At 40.3% G+C, this 25815-nt stretch overlaps 1 protein-coding gene and 1 pseudogene across 1 annotated transcript in view; one reads left to right on the top strand and one right to left on the bottom strand.

The window, feature by feature from the left end:
• The window catches only part of PRKAR2A (protein kinase cAMP-dependent type II regulatory subunit alpha), a 106605-nt gene that overhangs the window by 53658 nt on the left and 27132 nt on the right, over nt 1-25815 (top strand). Inside the window, exons 2-5 of the mRNA XM_041761620.1 lie at nt 691-726; nt 16224-16276; nt 18898-18981; nt 24339-24445. Coding sequence (XP_041617554.1) covers nt 691-726; nt 16224-16276; nt 18898-18981; nt 24339-24445 — 280 coding nt within the window. The remainder of the gene's footprint in view (nt 1-690; nt 727-16223; nt 16277-18897; nt 18982-24338; nt 24446-25815) is intronic.
• Nucleotides 3097-10233, bottom strand: LOC121494511 (annotated as a pseudogene).

The raw sequence follows: 25815 nt of genomic DNA, 5'->3' as shown, positions 1-25815 counted from the left end.
AAACAAGTGGTACATTTTTCTGATTAATATCAGATACCAATAACTGTGGGCATATTGAGGAAGAATATAACTTAATGGTTAATTTCTTTTTCATTTTAGTGTAATACTTAGTTATTTTTTTTAAGATTTTATTTATTCATGAGAGACAGAGAGAGAGAGAGAGGCAGAGACACAGGCAGAGGGAGAAGCAGGTTCCATGTAGGGACCCTGACATGGGACTTGATCCCAGCTCTCCAGGATCACACCCTGGGCTGAAGGCAGCGCTAAACTACTGAGCCACCCGGGCTGCCCATTCAGTTATTTTAAAATGAAATTTAGATGTTGTCCAGCAGATCTTGGGATTATTTTTTAAGAATATTAAAGAAGAAAATTATTTAATATCATAACAGTACCAATAAATTTAGAGTTCTTATTCATTTGATATGACACAAGTTAGATGGAACATGGATGTAAACAGAAATGGAATTGCCACCCTGAGTACATTGAAGTTATAAAGAGCTTGTTTTCAAAGACGTAAGTTCTTCCTTTATTGCCTTTTGTGATCATGTTCAACAGTGGTTCAACCTGTGGTTGATTACAGAAGAGTATGAATTGACCTAACATTTGGTAATAAGGTGCTTTTAGTTCTATTGTTAAAAATTAGGTCATGTGACATGATGACAAACTAAATGTTCCTTCTTTGTTTTGCAGTTCCAATTCCTAGCAGATTTGATCGGCGAGTATCAGGTATGTATTCTCTTTCATAGCATATTGCTAAAATGCTGTTCTAAGATGGGATTATTTTAAATAAAAATAAACTGACCTTTTTAAATAAAAAGGTGATTTAGCATTATATATAGAACATTATAAAAATTATCTGTAATTCCTTCATTCTGTTTCATTTTGATTTCTGAGACTACATGTACATATTTGTCTCATTTATGCCATTAATATTTTTCCATGTTCATATGTATGACTTCTAAAAACTACTTTTTTTCCTTCAGTGCTTCCATACACTATGCCGTGCTCATCACAGCAAGTGTACTCCTTAATCCTTGTCACCTATTTAGCCCATCCCCCCCACCTCCCCTTCAGTAATCATCACTATGTTCTCTATAATTAAGAGTCTGTTTGTTGGTTTGCCTCTCTCTCCCTTTTTCCCCACTTTGTTCGTTTGTTTTGTTTCTTAAATTCCACATATGAGTGAAATCGTGTGGTATTTGTCTTTCTCTGACTGACTTATTTTGCTTAGCATTATACTCTTCTAGCTCCATGCATGTCATTGCAACTGTTAAGATTTCATTCTTTTTATGGCTGAGTAATATTCCATTTTATACATGCACCTGTGCTCACACACTCACACATTTCTTTATTCATCAGTCGATGGACACTTGGGCTATTTCCATGATTTGGCTATTGTAGATAATACTGTTATAAATATTAGAGTGTACATCTCCTTTTGTATTAGTACTCTTGTATTCTTTGGGTAAATACCTAGTAGTGTGATTGCTGGATGATAGGGTCATTCTATTTTTAGCTTTTTGAGAAACCTCCATAGTGTTTTCCAGAATGTTGTACCAGTTTGCATTCCCACTAACAGTGCAAAAGGTTTCCCCTTTCTCCACATCCTTGCCAACACCTGTTGTTTCTTATGTTGTTGATTTTAGCCATTCTGACAGGTATGAGGTGGTATCTCATTATAGTTTTGATTTGCATTTCCTTGGTGATAAGTAATGTTGAGCACCTTTTCATGTGTCTGTTAGCCATCTAAATGTCTTCTTTGAAAAATGTCTGTTTTTAAAAATACATATTATTTCTGGTATTCTAAATTTGCTGTATTCATTTCTTGCATACACTGTTGAGCCACTAAAATTATTTCCTCAATTATAGTGTTGGGTAGCATTCTCTGGTCAGAAACTGATCATTGCCTGGGTTTTTTCTGTGTATTGCTTTCTAGAGGCAGTCTACATAATAGGCTGCATGCAAAGAGAAAGACACCCTACAAAGGCTTCTCTTTCACCACCATCTCACTAACATAGATGGTGCCTACTACTTTATTTTTTTAATAATAAATTTATTTTTTACTGGTGTTCAATTTGCCAACATACAGAATAACACCCAGTGCTCATCCCGTCAAGTGCCCCCCTCAGTGCCTGCCAACCAGTCACCCACACCCCCCACCCTCCTCCCCTTCCACCACCCCTAGTTCGTTTCCCAGAGTTAGGAGTCTTCCATGTTCTGTCTCCCTTTCAGATATTTCTTACCCATTTCTTCTCCCTTCCCCTCTATTCCCTTTCACTATTATTTATATTCCCCAAATGAATGAGACCATATAATGTTTGTCCTTCTCCGATTGACTTATTTCACTCAGCATAATACCCTCCAGTTCCATCCACTTCGAAGCAAATGGTGGGTATTTGTCATTTCTAATGGCTGAGTAATATTCCATTGTATACATAAACCACATCTTTATCCATTCATCTTTCGATGGACACCGAGGCTCCTTCCACAGTTTGACTATTGTGGACATTGCTGCTATAAACATCGGGGTACAGGTGTCCCAGCGTTTCATTGCATCTGTATCTTTGGGGTAAATCCCCAGCAGTGCAATTTGCTGGGTCGTAGGGCAGATCTATTTTTAACTCTTTGAGGAACCTCCACACAGTTTTCCAGAGTGGCTGCACCAGTTCACATTCCCACCAACAGTGCAAGAGGATTCCCTTTTTTCCACATCCTCTCCAACATTTGTGGTTTCCTGCCTTGCTAATTTTCCCCATTCTCACTGGTGTGAGGTGGTATCTCATTGTGGTTTTGATTTGTATTTCCTACTTTAATTTAGATATAAAATAGTACTTTAGGGCAGCCCCGGTGGACTCAGCGGTTTGGCGCCACCTTCAGTCCAGGGCATGATCCTGGAGACCTGGGATCAAGTCCCAAGTCTGGCTCCCCGCGTGGAGCCTGCTTCTCCCTCTGCCTGTGTCTCTGCCTCTCTCTCTGTGTCTCTCATGAATAAATAAAATCTTAAAAAAAATAAAATAAAATAGTACTTCAGATTGTTCTATTTGGCACTCCTTTGATTATTAACAAAAATGAATGTTTTCCAAATATGAGAAATCAATTTTTATTTTTTTATACAGTACTAGTTTGGTGATATTTTTCTCTTTGATCTATTATGATCCAGATTAGTTTTTTATAAGTTTAAGTAAATTTCTATCATGATTTTTGAACTTTTGAAATTAAAAAAAAATATTTTATTTCTTTAGAGAGAGAGAAAACATGAGTGAGGGAGAGACAGAGGGAAAGGGCGAAGGGAAAGAATGCTGAGGAGACTCTGCACTGAGTGCGGAGCCAAATGCAGGGCTTGATCTCAACCACCCTGAGATCATGACCTGAGCTGAAACCAAGAGCCAGATGGTTAACTAATTGAGCCACCCAGGTGCCCAACCTTTTGAAATTTTTAATGCAAAATTTTCCTGCTTGGTATGCTACTTGTTTTAATTTTGCTGTTTTTTTATTTACTCAAAAATTTTAGTACGTGACTGATTCCATGAACACTGCCTGCCTGGCACATAGCAAACACTAAGTATTTATTGAATATATATAGAATATATATATATATCTTCATTTTTAAAAAATAATTCCTCTTTTTTTTTCCCCATGCTATAGAATCTTTAAGTGTAAAGACTTTCAATCACATCACCTAGGGACCATTTTACACACTGTTTTGTTTGATTGCCAGTCTCTTGTCTCTTTCCTTAGCAATAGTGAGGCAGATACCCTTTGTGCGGGGAAGAGAAATCCATGGTTTGCTGCCTTTGCCAATAACAAAAATGTTGGAGAGTTGGGTGGTGAAGCTGTTGCCATTGGCATCTTTCACGTGAACTACATCAAAAGAACCAGGGTGTCTCTCTCCTTTGGTGATCACACCAATTCTTCCCAGGTTGGTGCCTCCATTCACCATACACAGATTATCAGTATCAAACTTGATTAAATCAGTAATCTTTCCAGTCTCTCCAAATCAATCTGAATGGTGTCATTCACCTTGATGAGGGGATCAGGATAGCGGATGGTGCGAGCATCATGAGTCACCAGATGAGGGATTCCTTTTGTTCCCACAAAGATCTTTCTCACTTCGTGCAACTTATACTTGGCCTCCCCAGGTGTAATCCGATGAACAGCAAAACGACCCTTGGTGTCATAGATTAGAGGAAATTCTCCCCAGTCTTGTCAATGCTGATGACATCCATAAAACCAGCAGGGTAGGTGATATCAGTTCAGACTTGCCATCAATCTTAATAAAACGCTGCATACAGATCTTCTTCACTGCATCTCCTGTTAGGGCATACTTAAGTCTGTTCCTTAGGAAAATGATGAGAGGAAGACATTCTCTCAACTTATGGGGGCCAGTAGATGGGCGAGGGGCAAACACACTGGTCAGTTTATCCAGCATCCAGTGCTTTGGAGCTGCTACATGCTTCAGATGCTTCTTGGGACCACAAGCGATGGCTGCACTAGGCACAAAAAGAGCTAAATAATTGCTCTTAAGCTGAGAAGGTTCCCCCCCCCCCCTTTTATAGACCTAATAAATATATTTTCTGGAAGTTTCCTTATAATTAAAATGTTTGACTTTTGGATACATCCAGAGTTTATTTGATTATATAGTGGGGATGTTAATGTGTTTCAAACCTGCTGTGTGTGAGGTGTATGTATCACATCATTCTTTGATATCCCCTCATTCTGGGAATCCTTGATTTTAAATTGTCATGTAAACTAATATGTAGTGAGACTAGGAATCCCTTTTCTATCCCTCTGTCCTTCTCTTTGAGAAAATCTGCTCATTTGTGTTTCAGAAAGCCTTTAGTAAGGTTGTACACCAAAGTCTGTTGAAAGGAGATTGAAAAAACTATGTTCTTATGTGTAGTGAGACATTATGGAGAAGAAATTAAGTATGGATTAAGGTTGGTATGAGATCCATGAGCTATTACCTTCCATTTTGTTCATTCTTGGCCTTCTTTTCTTTTCTTTTCTTTTCTTTTCTTTTCTTTTCTTTTCTTTTCTTTTCTTTTCTTTTCTTTCATTCATCAGAGAGAGGCAGAGACATAGGCAGAGGGAGAAGCTTTTCACAGTGAGCCCAATGTGGGACTCGATCCTCAGACCCAGGATCACACCCTGAGCTGAAGGCAGGCAGTCAACCCCTGAGCTACCCAGACATCCCTACTTTCTTTTCCCCAAATGATTAGTAATGTCTCTTGACATCTGTAGGACAGATCTGGGAGATGGAGAGTACAGTGATCTCTCATCCAGAGGTCCTGAATGGTGTTCATGAATTGCTGCTTGAGCTGTCAGTGTTCAGGCCTGAACTCTGTGGAGAACTCAAACAATAATCCCTCCTCCTTAGATTTTGCAATCCTTTTTTTTTTTTTTTTAAGATTTTATTTATTTATTCATGAGAGAGAGAGAGACAGAGACATAGAGACATAGGCAGAGGGAGAAGCAGGCTCCATGCAGGAAGCCCGATGTGGGACTCGATTCGGGAACTCTGGGATCATGCCCTAAGCCAAAGGCAAATGTTCAACTGCTGAGCCACCCAGGCATCCCAGATTTTGCAATCTTCTTGAAGGTTTAAAACTTCTCGGGATCCCTGGGTGGCGCAGCGGTTTGGCGCCTGCCTTTGGCCCAGGGCGCGATCCTGGAGACCCGGGATCGAATCCCACATCGGGCTCCCAGTGCATGGAGCCTGCTTCTCCCTCTGCCTGTGTCTCTGCCTCTCTCTCTCTCTCTGTGTGACTATCATAAATAAAAAAAAAAAAAATTTTTTTAAAATAAATAAAACTTCTCAATATTATTCAAATGCTAAGTTAAAAGATTCTTAAAAGAATCCAAAATGAGGGGGATCCCTGGGTGACTCAGCGGTTTAGCGCCTGCCTTTGGCCCAGGGCGTGATCCTGGAGTCCCGGGATCGAGTCCCATGTCGGGCTCCCTGCATGGAGCCTGCTTCTCTCTCTGCCTGTGTCTCTGCCCCCCCCCCCTCTCTCTCTTGCTCTCTCTCTCTCTGTCTATGTCTATCATGAATAAATAAATAAATAAATCTTAAAAAGAAAAAAAGAATCCAAAATGATTATGCAGGAGAGAAAATAGCCTGTAGGAATAGCTAATGTTCTTTTCATCCAGGCTATGTGTTAGGTGCACAATTTTAAGGTCTATGTAAATACCTTCCTTGTGTCATTGAACATAATCCTCACATTAACACATTAACAGTGAGATACATGCCATGATTATCCTCACTGTACAGATGCAGAAACTGAGGACAAGGCAGAGGTTGAGTCGCTTGAACAGTCGAGGTGATAATGTACCCAAAGGTATCAGGAGTCCTAAATTCTACCCTTCTTATCTCTCAGGACCCTTTCTTATACCCTCTGGACCTTTTGGTCAGTTTTCATATAAATCCCCTAAATTGTCAGCCTGTTACCTCTGAATGTAGCTTTCATCTTCTGGATCTAGCTGAAGCTTGGCTTGCCCTGCAGGCTTCTCAAATTGTGATTCTTTTCTTCCTTCTTTCTTGTAATACAGACAGGAGGTGGGTAAATGGTAAATATTTCTATACTCCTTAGTGCTTCCAGACCATTGTCTCTCCCTCCTCCCTACAACCCTCACCTTCAAACTTCACGTTATTATATTCTCTCAGCCGCTTCCCCTCCTGGTTTTAGTTCTCTAATAATGCATAGGCTGTTTTCTTCTTATTTCCATATAGATGATTTTCTCAGTGTCTTGCCCTTCCATTCATTGACCTCTTGTCTTTTTTTTTTTTTTTTTTTTTTTTTTTTTTTTTTTTATTTATGATAGTCACAGAGAGAGAGAGAGAGGCAGAGACACAGGCGGAGGGAGAAGCAGGCTCCATGCACCGGGAGCCTGATGTGGGATTCAATCCCGGGTCTCCAGGATCGCGCCCTGGGCCAAAGGCAGGCGCCAAACCGCTGCGCCACCCAGGGATCCCCGACCTCTTGTCTTTCACCCAACTTCAGCCACTCACCCCTCTGGTCATTCTCTGGAATGACAAGCATTAGAACTCTTTTTTAGAGGGGGAGTGCAGAGAGAGAGAGAGAGAGAGAATCTTAAGCTGATGCTGGGCTGGATCTCACTACCATGAGATCAAGACCTGGGCTGAAATCAAGAGTCAGATGCTTAACAGACTGAGCCACTGGTACCCCAGGCATTACAACTTTTCATACTCAGTGATCCCAGTCTCCCACCACCTGCTGTCACCTGGGCTCTTTTGCTATCCTGCTCCAACCCTGACAACTTGATCTTTCTTTCCACTGTTCCTCCCTTCGTCTTTTACTAACCTTAAATTATTCTTCAGTCAATGATTATAACCACTCTGTGGCACATACCTTCAATTTACTGTTTCCTTTTTACTTGCTTGGCTAAACCACATTCTATTTAAGCCCACCTGTCCACTTACTCTGCATCTGCCCCACAGCAGTATTTGATGGAAGGAAAATACACAGCCCTGTTGACTGATCTTACTTTCAGTACATGATCATTCAATACTAGTAGGCTCTGGATGCCTGCAATCATACTGTGTCTCCATACTTCTTTCATTCTTCTGTTCTCCCAGATAAGCCTTTCATACCTTCTTTATTCCAAAACCTGAACCTCATCCTGAATCCTCATTCCTGGCAGATGATTTTGTTCTTAACTAAGGAAATAGAAGCTATGAAAGATAGTTTCCATAGACTCCCATCACCACATCTATTCTTCCTTACCTGCCTGTGAGTCCAGTGTCCACCTGTACACTAGACCTCTTCCCTTTATCCTCCTAGCAGTTACTTCCTCTTTATCCTGCATGATCTTTTTTTTTATTAAGATTTTATCTATTTATTCATGAGAGACACACACAGAGAGAAGCAGAGACACAGGAAGGGGGAGAAGCAGGCTCCATGCAGGGAGCCCAATGTGGGACTTGATCCCGGGTCCCCAGGATCAGGCCCTGGGCTGAAGTCAGCACTAAACCGCTGAGCCACCCGGGCTGCCCCTATCTTTCATGATCTTTATCCTTCACCTGGATTATTCTTCTTAGTGGAGAAACACAGTATTGATTTCCACTTCTTATAAAAATAAAACTTTTTTTTTTTTTTTTAATTTATGATAGTCACAGAGAGAGAGAGAGAGAGGCAGAGACACAGGCGGAGGAAGAAGCAGGCTCCATGCACCGGGAGCCTGATGTGGGATTCGATCCGGGGTCTCCAGGATCGCGCCCTGGGCCAAAGGCAGGCGCCAAACCGCTGCGCCACCCAGGGATCCCAAAATAAAACTTTTTAAAAACACTCTTCCCTCTCCAGCCACCACCCTTTTTTCCCCTCCATATCTTTATAGCAAATTCCTTGAAGGAGCAATCAATATTTGTTGTATCTAGTTTCTCTTCTATTCTCCCTTGAGTCCAATTTAATCAGACTTTTGCTCCTGTATCTCATCATAACTATCTTTGTAGATTGCTTACATCCTTTAGACCTTTATTTGCAAGACACCTTCTCAGTTAGGTCTTCAGTAAGACCCAACACACAGCACACACACACACACACACACACACACGCACACACACACCCTATCTCCCTCACTTATTTTCTCATTACTGTCTCTCTCACTCTCTCCTTCTTATTTGTCCTATTTATTATCTAGTCCTTGTGCTAGAGTATAAGCTCCAATCAGGCAGAGAAGTTTTGTGTTTTGTTCCTTGATGCATATAGTTAACATTTAGAACAATGTCAGTAAATATGAATGGATGAATAGAAGAAAGGAGCAAAAGGAGGGGGTTAGAAATCAGAAGGAGAAATTACTGTGGGCAGGAAAAAATTAAGAGACACATCTTTGAGGGAGGAAGCAGAAATTGCACTGGAATTTGTAAGACGTGGTTACTGTTTGACTAGTACCAAGGATGCATTCTGTGGGAAAGAATGTCTTAAGACTCAAAGGGAGATGAACTGGATCTGGCTGCTCTGGCTATAAGTAAGGAGATAAAATAAGATTGGAAAGAGAAGTAGGGAATAGGGCTCCTTATGTAATCCAAGAATTTCAGCAATGACTAGCTATGTGAGGACATGTGCTATGTCAGAAACTGCAGGAGAGGTCAGCCCGGGTGGCTCAGCGGTTTAGCACTGCCATTGGCTCAAGACGTGATCCTGGAGACCCGGGATCAAGTCCCACATCGGGCTCCCTTCATGTAGCCTGCTTCTTCCTCTGCCTGTGTCTCTGCCTCTCTCTCCCTCTGTCTCTCCTGAATAAATAAAATCTTAAAAAAGAAAAAAAAAAAGAAACTGCAGGAGACTTCAACAACTCACTGTGTCTGACTGAATAATAATCTGGAATGTAAAGCAGTGTAAGAGAGCTAGCAATTGTTGAGTATCTCCTGTGAGCCCAGCCCTGTGTTTTATTTTTTTTAAGATTTATTTATTTATTTGGGGGGGATGGGCAGAGAGAGAGGGACTCTAGCATACTCCTTGATGAGTGTGGAGCCCAGTATGGGGCTTGAACTCAGGACCCTGAGATCATGACCTGAGCCAAAATCAAAAGTCAGATGTTTAACTGACCAAGCCACCCATGTGCCCTGCAGCCCTGTGTTTTAAATGTCTCCTCCTACTGCCCACTTTTTACATGATTTTCATATTGTTATTGCTTCTCACCACTGAAGAAACAGACCAGGGATCTGGAATATAGGGAAATAGTGAATGAGTGAGTGGTGGGTGGATTGAAGCTCAGACCCTGGTGCATGTAGTAGCTTCAGAGATGAGCTCTTCCCTTCTTTGATGCTGGGTCTCCATTGAAAAGCAATAGAATTGAAAAGCTCTGCCTGTCTACGGACATACCATCCTGAACGCGCCCGATCTTGTCTGAAAAGCTGTGCCTTCCAAGTTTAAGTTCTAACAGAACAGTCCTTCTATGTCATGTGATAAATTCATCAAATGAAGAGAGTTTGTAAATTCTTTAAAGGCAGCTTTCTTGAAATAGTCCTAAAGTAGTATTAACTGGCTTTGAGTTTGAAATGTTAGTCTGATTCTGTTAATTAAAAAACTTCATCCCCAGAAAAATCCTTTCATTTATTAAATGTATATTGAAGCTTCAAAGCATTTTAATCAGAAATTTGTATGTTGGCATCATGCCATATTTAGGCAGGGATTACCTGATCTGGTGATGACTGTGACCAGTCAGTAGAGTCTGCTGTGCATCTGGTGCCGTAGTTGTCACTCCTCTCTGCATGATAGGTGCTCTTCCTTCATGAGGCATCCCTGTCTTTTAAGGCTTACATGCTTACAATAGACTGAAATATTAATTTTTGTCTAGATAGCCTTTCACAGTATTCAGTATTTTTTCCACCAATAGCTATCTTCAGGTAAAATATTACCAAACATTACTGAAAATAATTTAGAAACCCAGTGTTACATACTGAATTTTGTCCCTTGTGAATTCCTATGTGACGCCCAATATGACTGTATTTGGAGAAAGGGCCTTAAAAAAAAAAAAAAGAGGCAATTAAGGTTAAATGAGGTTATAAGAGTGGAGCCCTAATCCAATAGGACTGGTGTCCTTATAAGAAGAAGAAGAGACACCAGGGAGTGCACCATAGAAACAGAAGGCCATATGAGGACACAGCAAGAGGGCAGCCACTCGTGAGCCAAGGGAAGAGGCCCCAGGAGAAATAAAACGTGCCAGTACCTTGATCTTGAATTTCCATTCTCTAGAACTGTGAGAGAATAGATTTCTGTTCTTTAAGCCATTCTGCCTGGTATTTATTATGGCAGCCCAAGCTGAGTAATACACACAGGCTGAATCAACTCTACACGGGAGCTAGCAGGAGAGCATAGTGCCTCAGGATGTGACCAGGATCTGTGCTCACTTCTTTGTAAATATGAAAGGGTTTTCTCTCACCAGCACACTTTAATGATTCACATTTCTGGGAGCACCTGGCTGGCTCAGTTGATAGAGTGTGCAACTCTTGATCTCAGGATTGTGAGTTTGAGCCGCACATTAGGTGTAGAAATTACTTAAAAATAAAATCTTTAAAAAGATTATCCACATTTCTGGATGACAGAAGCATCAATTAAAATTTGGAAGAAGAGGGCAGCCCGGGTGGCTCAGCGGTTTAGCGCCGCCTTCAGCCCAGGGCCTGATCCTGAAGACCCAGGATCGAGTCCCACGTCAGGCTCCCTGCATGGAGCCTGCTTCTCCCTCTGCCTGTGTCTCTGTCCCTCTCTCTCTCTCTGTATGTCTCTCATGAATGAATAAAATCTTTAAAATAAATAAAAATAAAATTTGGAAGAAGAAATTGTGCTGGATAGGTTCTTGTCACTTTGTACAGTTTCGTGTTGCCAACCAGTGACATCTGCTGGAAGACAGTGGGAAAACAAATTCCCTGGAACCAGGGATTGTGCTACTCTTTCAGTCTTCGTTTTCAGTAGGTGTTACACATCTCATGACATTCAGTATCGTTCTTGAGGCTTCATAGGGGATCACACAGACTCTGGGGCAACAACCACATAAACATTTAAAAATGGACTTTTAGGGGCAGCCCTGGTGGCTCAGTGGTTTAACGCCGCCTTAGGGCCGGGGTGTGATCCTGGAGACCTGGGATCAAGTCCCACATTGGGCTTGCATGGAGCCTGCTTCTCCCTCTGCTTGTGTCTCTGCCTCTCTCTTTCTCTCTCTGTGTGCCTCTCATGAATAAATACATAGAATCTTTTTTAAAAATTGACTTTTATACAGAAGATGAAAGAAGTGGTTTGGGATCAAGACCAGGAAGAAGTAGAGAGATTGGGTAGAAACAGAGGGAACAGGCAAAGAGAGGTGAGTCTGGAGTTCAAAAGAAAAGGGAAAAAATTCAAAACCAAGTTTTGGAAAATAAAGACAATGTTTTTCCACAAAAAGAATTAATAATTTTACTAGAAATAACTATTTTTGGTTAAATCACAGTGCTGTACCTTAGGACTTGAAGACTGTAACATTTATTGCCTGAGTTAGGTTAATGTCTAAAAATATAAAAACGAGGGGCACCTGGATGGCTTAGTTGGTGAAGCATCTGACTCTTCATTTTGACAGAGGTCCTGATCTCAGGGTGGTGAGATTGAACCCCGAGCCAGGCTCTGTGCTCAGCCAGGCTCTGTGCTCTTAAGCATGGAGTCTGCTTGAGATTCTCCCCCACCCTCCCCCACCTGCTCAGGCATGCATGCATTTGTGCACTTGTGCTCTCTCTCTCTCTCAAAATAAATAAATAAAATCTTTTTTAAAAAAAGACCTTTGAGAAGACATACACATGGCCAACAAGCACATGAGAAAATGCTCCACATCCTTTGCTATCAGGGAAATACAAAGCAAAACCACAATGAGATACCACCTCTCACCAGTGAGAATGGGGAAAATTAACAAGACAGGAAACAACTCTCCAAATGTTGGAGGGGATGTGGAGAAGAGGGAACCCTCTTGCACTGTTGGTGGGAATGTGAACTGGTGCAGCCACTCTGGAAAACAGTGTTGAGGTTCCTCAGAAAGTTAAAAATAGAGCTACCCTATGACCCAGCAATTGCATTACTGGGTATTTACCCCAAAGATACAGATGTAGTAAAACGCCGGAACACCTGCACCCGAATGTTTATAGCAGCAATGTCCACAATAGCCAACTAGTGGAAGGAGCAATGATGTCCTTCGACAGATGAATGGATAAAGAACATGTGGTATATATATACAATGGAATATTACTCAGCCATCAGAAAGGACAAATACCCACCATTTGCTTCAACGTGGATGGAACTGGAGGGTATTATGCTGAGCAAAGTAAGTCATCAGAGGAGGACATCACATGGTTTCACTCAGACGGGGAATATAAGAAATAGTGAAAGGGATTATAAGGGAAAGGAGGGGAACTGAGTGGGGAAAAAATGGAGAGGGAGACAAAGCATGAGAGACTCCTAACTCTGGAAAAGGAACAAAGGGTTATGGAAAGGGAGGTGGGCAGGGGTGTTGGGGTAACTGGGGGATGGGCACTGAGAAGGGCACTTGATGGGATGAGCACTGGGTGTTATACTATATGTTGGCAAATTGAACTTCAATAAAAGCAAATAAATAAAATAAAATAAAAATGTTAAAAAACTGTCAGCAATTCTACACATCAGTAATAAGATAACTGAAGGGGATCCCTGGGTGGCGCAGTGGTTTGGCGCCTGCCTTTGGCCCAGGGCGTGATCCTGGAGACCCGGGATCGAGTCCCACATCAGGCTCCCGGTGCATGGAGCCTGCTTCTCCCTCTGCCTAAGTCTCTGCCTCTCTCTCTCTCTCTCTCTCTGTGTGACTATCATAAATAAATAACAATTAAAAAATATATATATATAACTGAAAAAAACCTTTGAGTCTTTTTTTAAAAAATAAAACCATAAAAACAAACTAAGTCACTGAAGTACTTTCCTTCAAAATCAGAGGAAAAGCAAGCCTGGAAATAGGCTAGCCCAAGACTATGTCATTATCAATAAAATCCTGTCAGTCTCATCATCGCAGACTTATTATTTTAAACTTTTTAAATGAAAATGTTCATACATATGCAAAAGTAGAGAAAGTATAATAATAGTCATGTACCCATCTGTCTCCAAAGTGAGGGTTTTTTTTTTTAAGATTTTATTTATTCATTCATGAGAGAGGCAGAGACACAGGCAGAGGGAGAAGCAGTCCCCAAGCAGGGAGCCTGATGTGGGACTCCATCCCAGTGCCCCAAGATCACGCCCTGAGCCAAAGGCAGACGCTAAACTGCTGAGCCACCCAGGCATCCCTAAAGTGAGGGTTTTTAAATGAATTTTTCTAAGAAGATATTTTGAGGTCCTGGACCAAGAAGTAGCAATTGAAGTACACTGAATAAAGCTCAGATAAGAGAATATTTTTTTCTTTTTTTACATTTTTATTTATTCATGAGAGAGACACACACAGAGAGAGAGAGGCAGAGACACAGGCAGAGGGAGAAGCAGGCTCCATGCAGGCAGCCCGATGCAGGACTTGATCCTGGGATTCCAGGATCACACCCTGGGCCAAAGGCAGGCACTAAACTGCTGAGCCACCCAGGGATCCCCAATATGAGAATATTTCTGAAGGAGAATTTGATGTATTCATTGGGTAAGAGGTCAATGAAAGAAGTAATGGTGAGTTACAAATTTCTGGTTTAGAAAACTGGGCTGCTAACGACAATATTAATCAAGAGCACAGAGAGCCAAGAGGCTTGTAATTTAATAGTGTGTCTGCAATGCAGCTTCTTCAAATCTACCAAAATAACCTATGAAGGTGCAAAAAAGTGGCAGCAATATGTCTAGGAACTCAGGAAGGTATGTGTCTTAATCTTTAGGACAGATCTGAGATAAATGTAGCTGACCTCATCTTGTGGAATCAGGAATGGCTTGGAGAAAGTTAGTGAGTCATTATCTACATCCTATTGTCACTTCCCTGGCTCAGCTACCCGAAGCATGTACCAGTCAGGGACTAAGCAGACCCTCCTGCAGAACATTACCTCGTGCTGTTTTATACTAGAATAGTATATGTCCTTTTACGCCCTTCTCCCTATTTTTTCTCTGGATAAGGATACTGGATCCCTGTTGGACAGGCAGAGTATTGATGGTTATTACAGTACAGGAGGTGTGACCCACACTAGAGTACCGTAGGGTAGGCAGGGAAGGGACTCCTCTCTGCCTGATACACCATTTCTAGGTGTTCCATGCATTCAGAGAATCAGTAGGAAAGGGAAGCTGGGATGCAACTAGACCAAGGCTGCAGTGAGTAAATGTGTCTAATAAGCCAGGAGTTAAATTGAAAGCAGTATGTATCCCTAGTTGTTAGCTATAATACAAATGCATTGAGTGTAGGGTCACGAACCATTTGGATTCCTTGCCTGCTAACTTCCTGGTTATCCTTCTCTGTTTCCCTTTGGAAAAATAAACAGGTAAAAAAAAAACTTTTATGTATATATTCATATTTATATATATATATTTTTTTTTTCCCCTCATCTTAGTGTTCCTTCTTTCTCATAGAAATCCTTTACGGAAGGGAGAACATACTACATATATCTTTCATTTTGCCTTTTTCCCTAGAAATCCCTTTTAGCCCTTGGAGAGCTTCCTCATTTTTTTCTTGTAGTGTATTATTCAAATAGTTATATCATATTTTTTATAGTTCTATAATTTCTGATATTTTTCTATTACAATATTCAGTGAATATTTTCTGAATCTTTGAATTACAAGGGAGACAAGTCCTGCAGCCAACCAGTGCAACAAACACAGGTTACCTACAAGGAAAATCCAGTTGATTTTAGATTTGTATAATATTGTATTCAGAAGAAAGACTGACACATAGTATTCATTTTGTTTAAAATTCATTCTTATTGGGGTGCCTCGGTGGCTCAGCAGTTGAGTGTCTGCCTTTGGCTCAGGTAGTGATCCCAGGGTCCTGGGATCGAGTCCTGAATCGGGCTTCCTGCAAGGAGCCTGCTTCTCCCTCTGCTTGTGTCTCTGCCTCTCTGTCTCTCATGAATAAATAAATAAAATCTGTAAAAAAAAATAAATAAATAAATAAATAAATCGTTCTTATTTTTAAATCATTTATGTACAGAATGATGTTGAACAATTTTAATTGATTCTTTTCATAATTACTCCATATCCGTATCCATATTCATATCCATGTGTTTATATTGCATATGTTGTACTCTGATTTTCTACCCATGCTTAAAAATTCAGCAGAGAGGGCAGCCCAGGTGGCTTAGTGGTTTAGCACCGCCTCCAGCCCAGGGCATGATCCTGGAGACCAGGGATCGAGTCCCACGTCGGGCTCCCTGCATGGAGCCTGCTTCTCCCTCTGCCTGTGTCTTTGCCTCTCTCTCTCTCTGTCTCTCATGAATAAATAAATAAAATCTTTAAAAAAAAATTCAGCAGAGATAGTACCTCTTTCCTTGTCCTTGCCACTATCATGGGATTTTCTCTATGATATATTTTATCAACTCTCTCCTATTTGAGACTACCGATCCCTAGAAAGCTGGCCTTTTAGTACCTAATAGAATTCCTGACATGAGTCACTTAATATATTTGTTAATTGCTGAAAGGGCTTTAAAATCATTACAGCTTTAGAAACCAGTGAATAACAGGAAACTACGTTCACTTCCTATTTTTCCAGTAAAAGCACACATCTGTTTTATTCACTTTTCTCTTTATGTTTTTTCTCTCCAAATTTAGTCTGTGCTGAGACCTATAACCCTGATGAGGAAGAGGAAGATACTGATCCAAGGGTAAGAACTGCTGCAAAGGCAGCACTTACTGCCTTATTTTATTCTGTACTTAACTCCCCTCCTCCTCTACATCATGCTGATAATTTAAATGAATACAAATTAAAATTTCAACAAGGTGCTATATTTTTTATCACCAGTTTGACAGATATTAAGAAGAATGAAAGGACTGGTTGAGGTTATGGTAAGAAGGGGTGCCTACCTGTAACTGTCAAAGCCTTAAATATAGTCAAGCCAACTGAATCATTCTGAAAGAGAATTCATCCTTGACAAATAGCTGGATCCTTCCTGAGGATGTACAGAGATCATTGCAGTGTTGTAGTAGTTAAAAATGGGAACAATGCCTCAAAATAGGGGATTACCAGGGGCTAAGTTATGGTACATTCAAATCAAGAGAATCGGCAGCCATTGGAAATGATGGTACAGGACCAGATTTAACAGCAAGGGATCCAAGTGGTTCTTGACCCTACACTCAATAAATAACTTTAAAAAATATATTAATCTGAGGTGTCTGGTTGGCTTAGTCGGAAGAGCATTCAACACTTAACCTCGGGGTTGTGAGTTCAAGTCCCACTTTTGGTATAGAGATTACTTTAAAAAGTAAATAAACTTTAAAATACATACACACACACACACATACATACATACATATATATGTTTGTCTGTCTAGTGTTTATTAGTACAAATAATTATTCTGGAAGAATATATCCCAGATGGTAACAGTGGTTGTGGCAGGACTGTGGTTCACTTTGGTCCTTAAAAACTCAGATTTTTAAACTTTTGTACAATTACCAAATTATTTTTATTTTCCTTATTATTATTTTTCTTTTTTGGTAAAGATTTTATTTATTTATTCATGAGAGACAGAGAGAGAGGAGAGAGAGAGAGAGAGAAGGAGGCAGAGGGAGAAGCAGGCTCCATGCAGGGAGCCCGACGTGGGACTTGATCCCGGGTCTCCAGGATCACGCCCTGGGCTGAAGGCAGGTGCCATACCGCTGAGACACCCAGATGCCCCCAAATTATTTTTATAAAAGCATATCTGAATCACCACTTTTAAAAGGCTGATACTAAAAAAAAAAAAATAAAAAAATAAAAATAAATAAAATAAAAGGCTGATACTATAAAAGAAGCTTCAATGATCTTTTAAGTATGCCTTAAAACGAGCAGTCCATGAAAGATTTCTCAAGTATTCTAATAATAAAATGGTACCATTGTGTGAATCTAATAGATATGTAAATTTAAAAAATTCATTCTGGATATTGTAAAATTCTTGATGACTTTTTTTTTTTCTTGATGACATTTAAAAGTTAAAGCAGGTTTTTTTAGTGGGGGCACCTGGGTGGCTCAGTCAGTTAAGCATCTGACTCTTGATTTCAGCTCAGGTCATGATCTCAGCATCATGAGATCAAACCCCATGTTGGGCTCTGTGTAAGTGGGGAGTCGGCTGCAGGCTCTCTCCCTTGCCCTCTGCCCCCCTGACCAACACGATATGGCACTGGAATAATCACAGTGGTTTCCTGGCTTCCACTCTTCACTCAAGGCTGTTCTTCACTCGATAGTCAGTGTGAACCTTTAAAAACATTAGATCTTTTTCATTCCTCAGTCAGAACCTTCAAATTGCCCCCATGTGGCTAGGGAAAAGTTGTAGTTCTGCATTGTAATGCCCTCTGTGATTTGAGCATTTCCCTCACCTAAGCCCTCAACTTGGTCTCTTCCTGATCTTTCACCCTTGCTCCGAATGAGTTACACCCATCTCCCAGTTGTTTCTCAGACATGCTTTTCACCTACCACAAGGCCTTGTTTTCACTTGCTGTTCTCTCTGCTTGAGGTGCTCTTCCCATAGAGATGTCCACATGACTCACTCCCTCAGATCATCCTCACTTCCTTGAGATCTTTACATAAATATCACCGTCTCAGTGAGGCCTCATCCCCTCACTCCACACATACTTTTTTTTATCACCTTTCCCCACCTTTTTTTTCTCCTGTCCTTGTCACTCTCTTACATATTTTACAGATTTACTGGATGAGAGCAGGTGTTTTTATTTGTGTATTCCCTGTGTCCCTAAAGGTGGAACAGTGCCTGGCACCTAGTAGATGCTTAATATCTGTTGAATGAACAAATCTTTTTTTTTTTTTTTTAAACCCACTTTATTTTTTTTTTAATTTTTTTATTTATTTATGATAGTCACAGAGAGAGAGAGAGGCAGAGACACAGGCGGAGGGAGAAGCAGGCTCCATGCACCAGGAGCCTGACATGGGATTCGATCCCGGGTCTCCAGGATCGCGCCCTGGGCCAAAGGCAGGCGCCAAACCGCTGCGCCACCCAAGGATCCCGACTGAATGACCAAATCTATAGCCCTCTGCTTTACAGACAAGGAGGCTCCCAGGGGATAGCTGACTTGCTGCCAGTCACACAGTCAGTGAGTGCCCAAGGGTGGATGCTCTGCCCCCATTACCTTGCCCCTCCATAGGACACTGCTTAGTATTTGTATAGAATTAAAATTACAGCAAACAAAATCTTAGTTTTCCCTACTTTTTAGGAAAAAGAAAATTACTGATCTGTGAATAAAGTCAAATTGTTAAATGGAATAAAAATATTTCCCTGGTTTCATTTGGATTAACAGGTGATTCATCCTAAAACTGATCAACAGAGATGCAGACTTCAGGAGGCTTGCAAAGATATTCTCCTTTTCAAAAATCTTGATCAGGTAACATTGTTGTTTGTTTTTTTGTGAATATTTTTGTCTTTTAGTTTTTCTATATTTGTCATTTAAACAGTTTTTGTTATCTTAGCCTCAGCCAAATGAGGCATAAAACTTTAGATTCATCTTACTTACAAATGTTTGCAGTGTGTTGCCTATCATAACTTATAATGAGCTTTTCAGATGACTTCCAGTATTTCTCTGAATTGCTTTGGTACTTCCTCCAAGAAAATACCATTTGAGGACCATGCAGTTTGGTCATGTTAAAAGGAGATAAACAGGTTTGCATGACTCTGGCTTAGTTTAGAGGGTCTGAATTTATGCTACAGAGTAATTTCTCCAAAGATGCTAGTATGGAATTCTCTTCTCTGGTAGCAGTTAACCACTGGAAGTGCATGACTTCTCAGGCCTTCGATGTGAGGCACCTCTTGTGATTACTTCTCAGCAGAGACCTCAGGTGTGGGGAGGAGTGGATGTCTGTAGGACTCTGGTATAGAATCTCTTCTGGGAATGTCTTCCCTCCCTTGGTGAAGATAGAGAGTAGGGGCTACCTCAGGAGGTTGAAGAATCTTCAAACTTCATTACTCCTCTACTTTGAGAGCCACACACTGAAGCTACATAAATGGCTTGAGGTACTGGGCCTACCAGAGAATCCTAGAATGTGCAGAGACACGAAGGATGGAATTAGAATTCTACTACTACCCAGCTCCTGCAAATAAATCTTCGGATGACATCCTCACAACCATCCCTGGTATCTAAAATAGTCTGTGTGGTTTTAAGAATAGCCAGAACTTTAGTCAGTTTTATTAGTCTCAGGCTGAATAAAAAAAAAAGACCATGACCTCAAGGAAAGGCTGATTGTGAGAAATACTGGTCTGTGTCACCTATTTTCCCTAGAAGATCCATCTGTATCAATGGAAAGAAGACTTGCTGCTTTACCTACTGAACAAAACCCCTTGTAAATTTTATATCATCAGATATTCTAAGGGAAATTGCTATGCCAATCTAATATTCACAGTTTTCTTAGTATTGAAGAAAACCATTTTACCATTTCATTTATAACTAAAATTTCATATTATATTTTTCTAACATTTTTGTCATGAAAATATTCAAATACAATAAAGTTGAGAGACTTCTATGGAACACATACTTATCCACTGCTTTGATTCTATGAGTAACATTTTATTATGCTTGCTATCTTATATACCACCTACCCATCTTTCAGCAAAGAGGTCAGTAAACTTTTTCTTAAAGAACTAGGTAGTAAGTATGTCTGTTATAACTATCAGCTCTGTTATTGTAGCAGGGAAGCAGCCACAGACCATACATAAATGGAAACGTATGGCTGGGATCCCTGGGTGGCGCAGCAGTTTGGCGCCTGCCTTTGGCCCAGGGCGCGATCCTGGAGACCCGGGATCAAATCCCACATCGGGCTCCTGGTGCATGGAGCCTGCTTCTCCCTCTGCCTGTGTCTCTGCCTCTCTCTCTCTCTCTGTGACTATCATAAATAAATAAAAATTTAAAAAATTAAAAAAAACAAAACAAAAAACGTATGGCTGTGTTCCAGTAAAACATTATTTACAGAAACAGGCAGCTGTTTGCTGGCTCCTCCATTAACCCATCTTACTCTTTTGGGTTCGTTTCAGAGTAAGTTGTAGAATTATACTTTCCTTTATTTTTTAATTTTTTTTAAGATATTATTTACTTATTCATGAGACATAGAGAGAGAGAGAGAGAGAGAGAGAGAGAGGGGCAGAGACACAGGCAGAGGGAGAAGCAGGCTTCATGCAGGGAGCCTGATGTGGGACTCGATGCCGGGACCCCAGGATCACGCCCTGAGCCAAAGGCAGGCGCTAAACCCCTGAGCCACCCAGGGATCCTCTATACTTTTCTTTAAATACTTTGGCATGTGTATCATGGAACTAAATTTCAATATTTGCATAGTCTTTTTTTTTTTTTTAAGATTTTATTTCTTTATTCATGAGGGACACACAGAGAGAGGCAGAGGGAGAAGTAGGCTCCTCACAGGGAGCCCAATGTGGGACTCGATCCCAGACCTCAGGATCATGCCCTTAGCCGAAGGTGGACGCTCAACCACTGAGCCACCCAAGGGTCCCACTTATAGTCTTTTGATATAAAGTTTACATGCAATGAAGTGCATAAGTTTTAAGTGCGTTCGTTGAGGTTTGACAAATGTATACATTTGGATGACCCAAATTCCCTAACAAATCATTTAACATTTGTTAAACACCCCGCAAAAATGCCCTCATGCCCCCTTGTGATCAATTCTGGCCCTATCTCCTCTCAGAGGCAACTACGATTTTGATTTATTCTACAATAAATTAATTTTGCCTCTCCTCAGATTTCATATAAATGGAATCGTACAGTGTGCACTCTTGTGTGAGACTTCTTTCACACAGCAGTTTTTGAAGCTCATCCCTGTTGCATTTATCAGTAGTTCATTTCTTTTCCTTTTTCACTTTTTATTTTGAATTAGTTTTAGACTGACAAAAAAAGCTGCAAAAATAGTACAGAATTCCCATATACTCTTCATCCAGCTTCCCCTGGTATAAACTTTTTTTTTTTTTTTTTAAGATTTTATTTATTTATTCATGAGAGACACAGGCAGAGGGAGAAGCAGGCTCCATGCAGAGAGCCCGATGTGGGACTCCATCCCGGGACTCCAGGATCACACCCTGGGCTGACGGCAGGAGCTAAACCTCTGAGCCACCCAGGGATCTCCTACATCTTTACATAACCATAGGACAATTAACGAAACCAGGAAATTAACACTGTTACAATACTATTGGCTAAACTACAACTCTTATTGAGATTTCACCAGTTTTCTCACTTATGGTTTTATTTTTCTGGTTAAGGATCCAGTTCAGAATCCCACTTTGTAATTTAGTTCTTATTTCTCTTTAGTCTGTCATAGTTTTCAGTCCTTTCTGGTCTTTCATGATCTTGACACTTTGAAGAGTACTGGTTCGTTATTTTATAGAACACACCTCAATTGGATTTGTCTGATGTTTCCTTATGACTATGGAATATGGATATACATTCTTGGCCTGACTCCCAAAGAAATTATATTGTCTTTTTCTCAGAGCATCATTTCAAGGGGTCCATAATGTCAGCATGCCTTATTGCTGGTGATGTTAGTTCATTCCTCTTTTGTTGCTGAGCAATATGCCATTATATGAAAATACCAGTTTGCTAATTCTTTTTTTTTCCCCTGTTGATGGATACCTGGTCTATTTCTTGTTTTTAGCTCTTAGGAATAATGCTGTGGACATTTTGTACATGTTTTTTGTGAACTACCCCCGCACACACACACCCATTTCTCCTCAGTAAAATAACTGAGGGCAAAATTGCTAAGTCATAGGGAGGTATATGTTAAATTTTACAAAAATCTGCCAGGTCTTTTTAAAAGTGGTTTACCATTTGCATTCAACAATACACGAGCTTCCCAGTTGCTCCATATCCTTACCAATATTTAGTATTGCCCATCTTCTCAAATTTTAGCCATTCTGGTGAGTGTATTTGTTTCAGTTTGTAAAGATTTATTTACACCTACTTTGGATATAAAGCATACTTTAAAAAAGAAATAAAAATATATAAATAAAATAAAAATTTATTATCCAAATCTCTGGTTTTAAATTTTCAAATTTACAGGAAAATAAAAAGAATAGTATCATGAACACTCGTGTACCTTTACCTAGACTGACCGGTTGTTAACATTTTGCCACATTTATTTTCTTTCATGTGTGTATGTACGCACACATAAGTACGTGTAAACTGCTTTTTTCTTTTGTCCGGAGCCATTTATAAATATGTTTAAGACATCTTGACTCTTGGCCCCTAAATACCTTAAGATATATTTTCTAAGAACAAAGATACTCTCCTACATTAGCACAATACCATTATTAACATTGATGCAGTAATGTTATCTCACATCCATTCCATATTCAGATTTCCCCAGTAAAGTTCTCTATAGCTTTTTTGTTTTGTTTTTCAGTCCTGAATCACGTGTTGCTTTTAGTTGTCATGGTATCATTTTAGTCATCTCCAGCCTAGAATCCTCCCCTTACACCTTATTCTGTATCTTATGATACTGATGTTTTTGAAGAGTCCAGGCCAGAGAAGAGTTACTTAGAACAAGAAGCTGCCAATGGACAACCCACAGGCCAGTTATAGCTAGGTACAGGTATATGTGTTTGGTCTGTATTGTACTTGAAAATTTGAGTTGGTACCTGTATTTAAACATGAGAATTCTGGCAACATTGGGCTCACATTCCATGTGAATGTGGAATGCATGTGAACATCACTTCCCTTATAGTATTTGTCGGCTTGTATTCAACACACATGAAACTGTGGAAATAAAGAGATGCTTTTAGTGATACTCAGTTATTTTTAGGTAGCACAGTCTTACTGACAGGCACTGAATCACATGGAATTATGCAACAATAAAATTTTTCCTTGCCACGTCTTCAGTCCACATTCCTCCAAGGAGAGTCTTTCTTTGAGCTGAAGCTGATATTCATTAGTGCCCCCTGACAGCCAGTGATCTCCCTTCCTGACAGAGGAATGCTGGCCCTAGACTGAGACCACTGTTTTGTTAGAATTTAATAGCATTGTTTTGTTTTCACTATACTTATCAATACAGTTACCTTCTGATTATAGCAGGTAACAATAAGTAAGTCATTATATGTGTTGTATATAGATGTTTGAATAGATCTCAACTTCTGAGTACCTGTTGTGTGATACTTTCCTTAGATTTTTCTCTTTTAGTCATAAAAATCAATGAGCTAGAAACTAGTAAACGCTTTTTAAAATATGTGTTAACTGAGGCTCAGAGAGGTTAAGTACTGTGCGTGACTAGTCAGAGCAGTTGTGCTACTCTGTAAGGTAACTTCTAAGTCTATCCCAGCCCTTTAGATGTGATGATCCTAAAAAAAAAAAAAAAAAGATTTGATGATCCTGTTAAGATCAACACCCATAGGAAGATGGCATTGCATGGTTTACAGATGGTATAGTGGAGCCATCAGGCGCCTGACAGTCATGTGGGTGCAACTGGGAGAATGGGCACCATAACTGAGATACCTAGTTTTGCAAAAATTATGGAATGTTTTTTCAAAATAGTACTGCCTCAAAAATACTTGGCAACTGTGCTGTGTACATGGAGGTACAAAGCTGAACGGTCAGGGGAAAACATTTGTTTCAGACAGCTTTTAGGATATTGCTTGAATATGGGGAACAATCCTATATGTGTACTTCCACCTTGTAGTTGCAAACTGAGATAAGCAGTCATTTTTTACACAGCCAGTGTAAAAGCCGCCTTTTCTCTTTGTGTGTATACCTTGCAGGAACAACTTTCTCAAGTCCTTGATGCCATGTTTGAAAGAACAGTCAAAGTTGATGAGCATGTCATTGACCAAGGAGACGATGGAGACAACTTTTATGTCATTGAACGGTAGGAAATGAAACTTTGCAGATGTGTGGCTACACTTAATAAGATTCATGATTAAAGGCATGTACTTCACCCAATGCTTTGTTCAGCCCAGGAAGGACTTAGGATCAAGTGTACAGGCTTCCCTCTCTGCCCACTGCCTGCCCCCTGTATCCACTGCTGTTCTGAGTCCTCAGTACAACCCATGTTTGGGTTGCTATTATCAACACTAAAAAGTCTCCTTTACAATTAGACAAGATGGGGACACCTGGGTGGCTCAGTGGTTAAGTGTCTGCCTTTGGCTTGGGGCACGATCCGGAGTTCTGGGATCAAGTCCCAAGTCAGGCTTCCTGCATGGAGCCTGCTTCTCCCTCTGCCTGTGTTTCTGCCTCTCTCTGTGTGTCTCTCATGAATAAATAAATAAGATCTTTAAAAAATAAAAATAAGAAAGATTAAAAAAACAATTAGACAAGATGTGCTTCATAAACATGTTATTTGGGCAGCCCTGGTGGCTCAGTGGTTTAGCGCCACCTGCGGCCCGGGGCGTGATCCTGGAGACCCTGGATCGAGTCCCGTGTCGGGCTCCCTGACTGGAGCCTGCTTCTCCCTCTGCCTATGTCTCTGCCTCTCTCTCTCTCTCTCTCGCTGTGTCTCTCATGAATAAATAAATAAAATCTTTAAAAAAATAATAAAAAAATAAACATGTTATTTGCCAGTGTTCAAGTGAATTGATTTCATAAAGAAGCCATTTTGCTATACTGTCATCTGGATCTTTCAGGCCCAGTCTAATTTACCAATGAATACACTGCCTCAACTTCCATGTCGCTGGCCCCTTCTGGCTCTGTTCCTGGTATAAGCCATGTCGGGAGACATGAAATACGTGGGTTTGACCTGTTGGCCTTAGTGTATTGTGAGCTCTTCAATTGTTAATTTCATCTTGAGGGTTCCTTCTGACCCCCTCCCAGACATGAAAAGAACCACCTTCACCAAATAATCTCCTATAGAATGTCTAGAAATGGTAACACTGGGTAAAAGTGTCTCTTTAAGGAATTTGTTAAATGTTGTTAATTATCTTGCAAAAATATTGATATATTTATTTAAGTTTGCCTCAGTGATGTATTGGGAGTGCCTGTTTCTCTAAATGTTTGTCAGTTCTAAATATTATTCTTTAGCAATCATTACCAGTTAACAGGTAGAATATTGCACCTTTTGGTTTCTTTATTTTAATCAGTTCTATATCCTAGTTTTCAACAAACTACAAAAGACTCATATAGTTATATCAATCCCTTCAGGAAAAGCATTTGACAAAATTCATCACCTTTTCAATGTAAAAACTCTCAGCAAACTAGGAATAGATGTGGTTTTTCACCAGTCCAGTTAAAGGAATTTTTTAA

The sequence above is a fragment of the Vulpes lagopus genome, chromosome 7, assembly GCF_018345385.1.
Source record: "Vulpes lagopus strain Blue_001 chromosome 7, ASM1834538v1, whole genome shotgun sequence".
Lineage (NCBI taxonomy): Eukaryota > Metazoa > Chordata > Mammalia > Carnivora > Canidae > Vulpes > Vulpes lagopus.
Note: the sequence above shows the minus strand (reverse complement) of the source record. Positions and strands in the feature narration are given on the sequence as shown.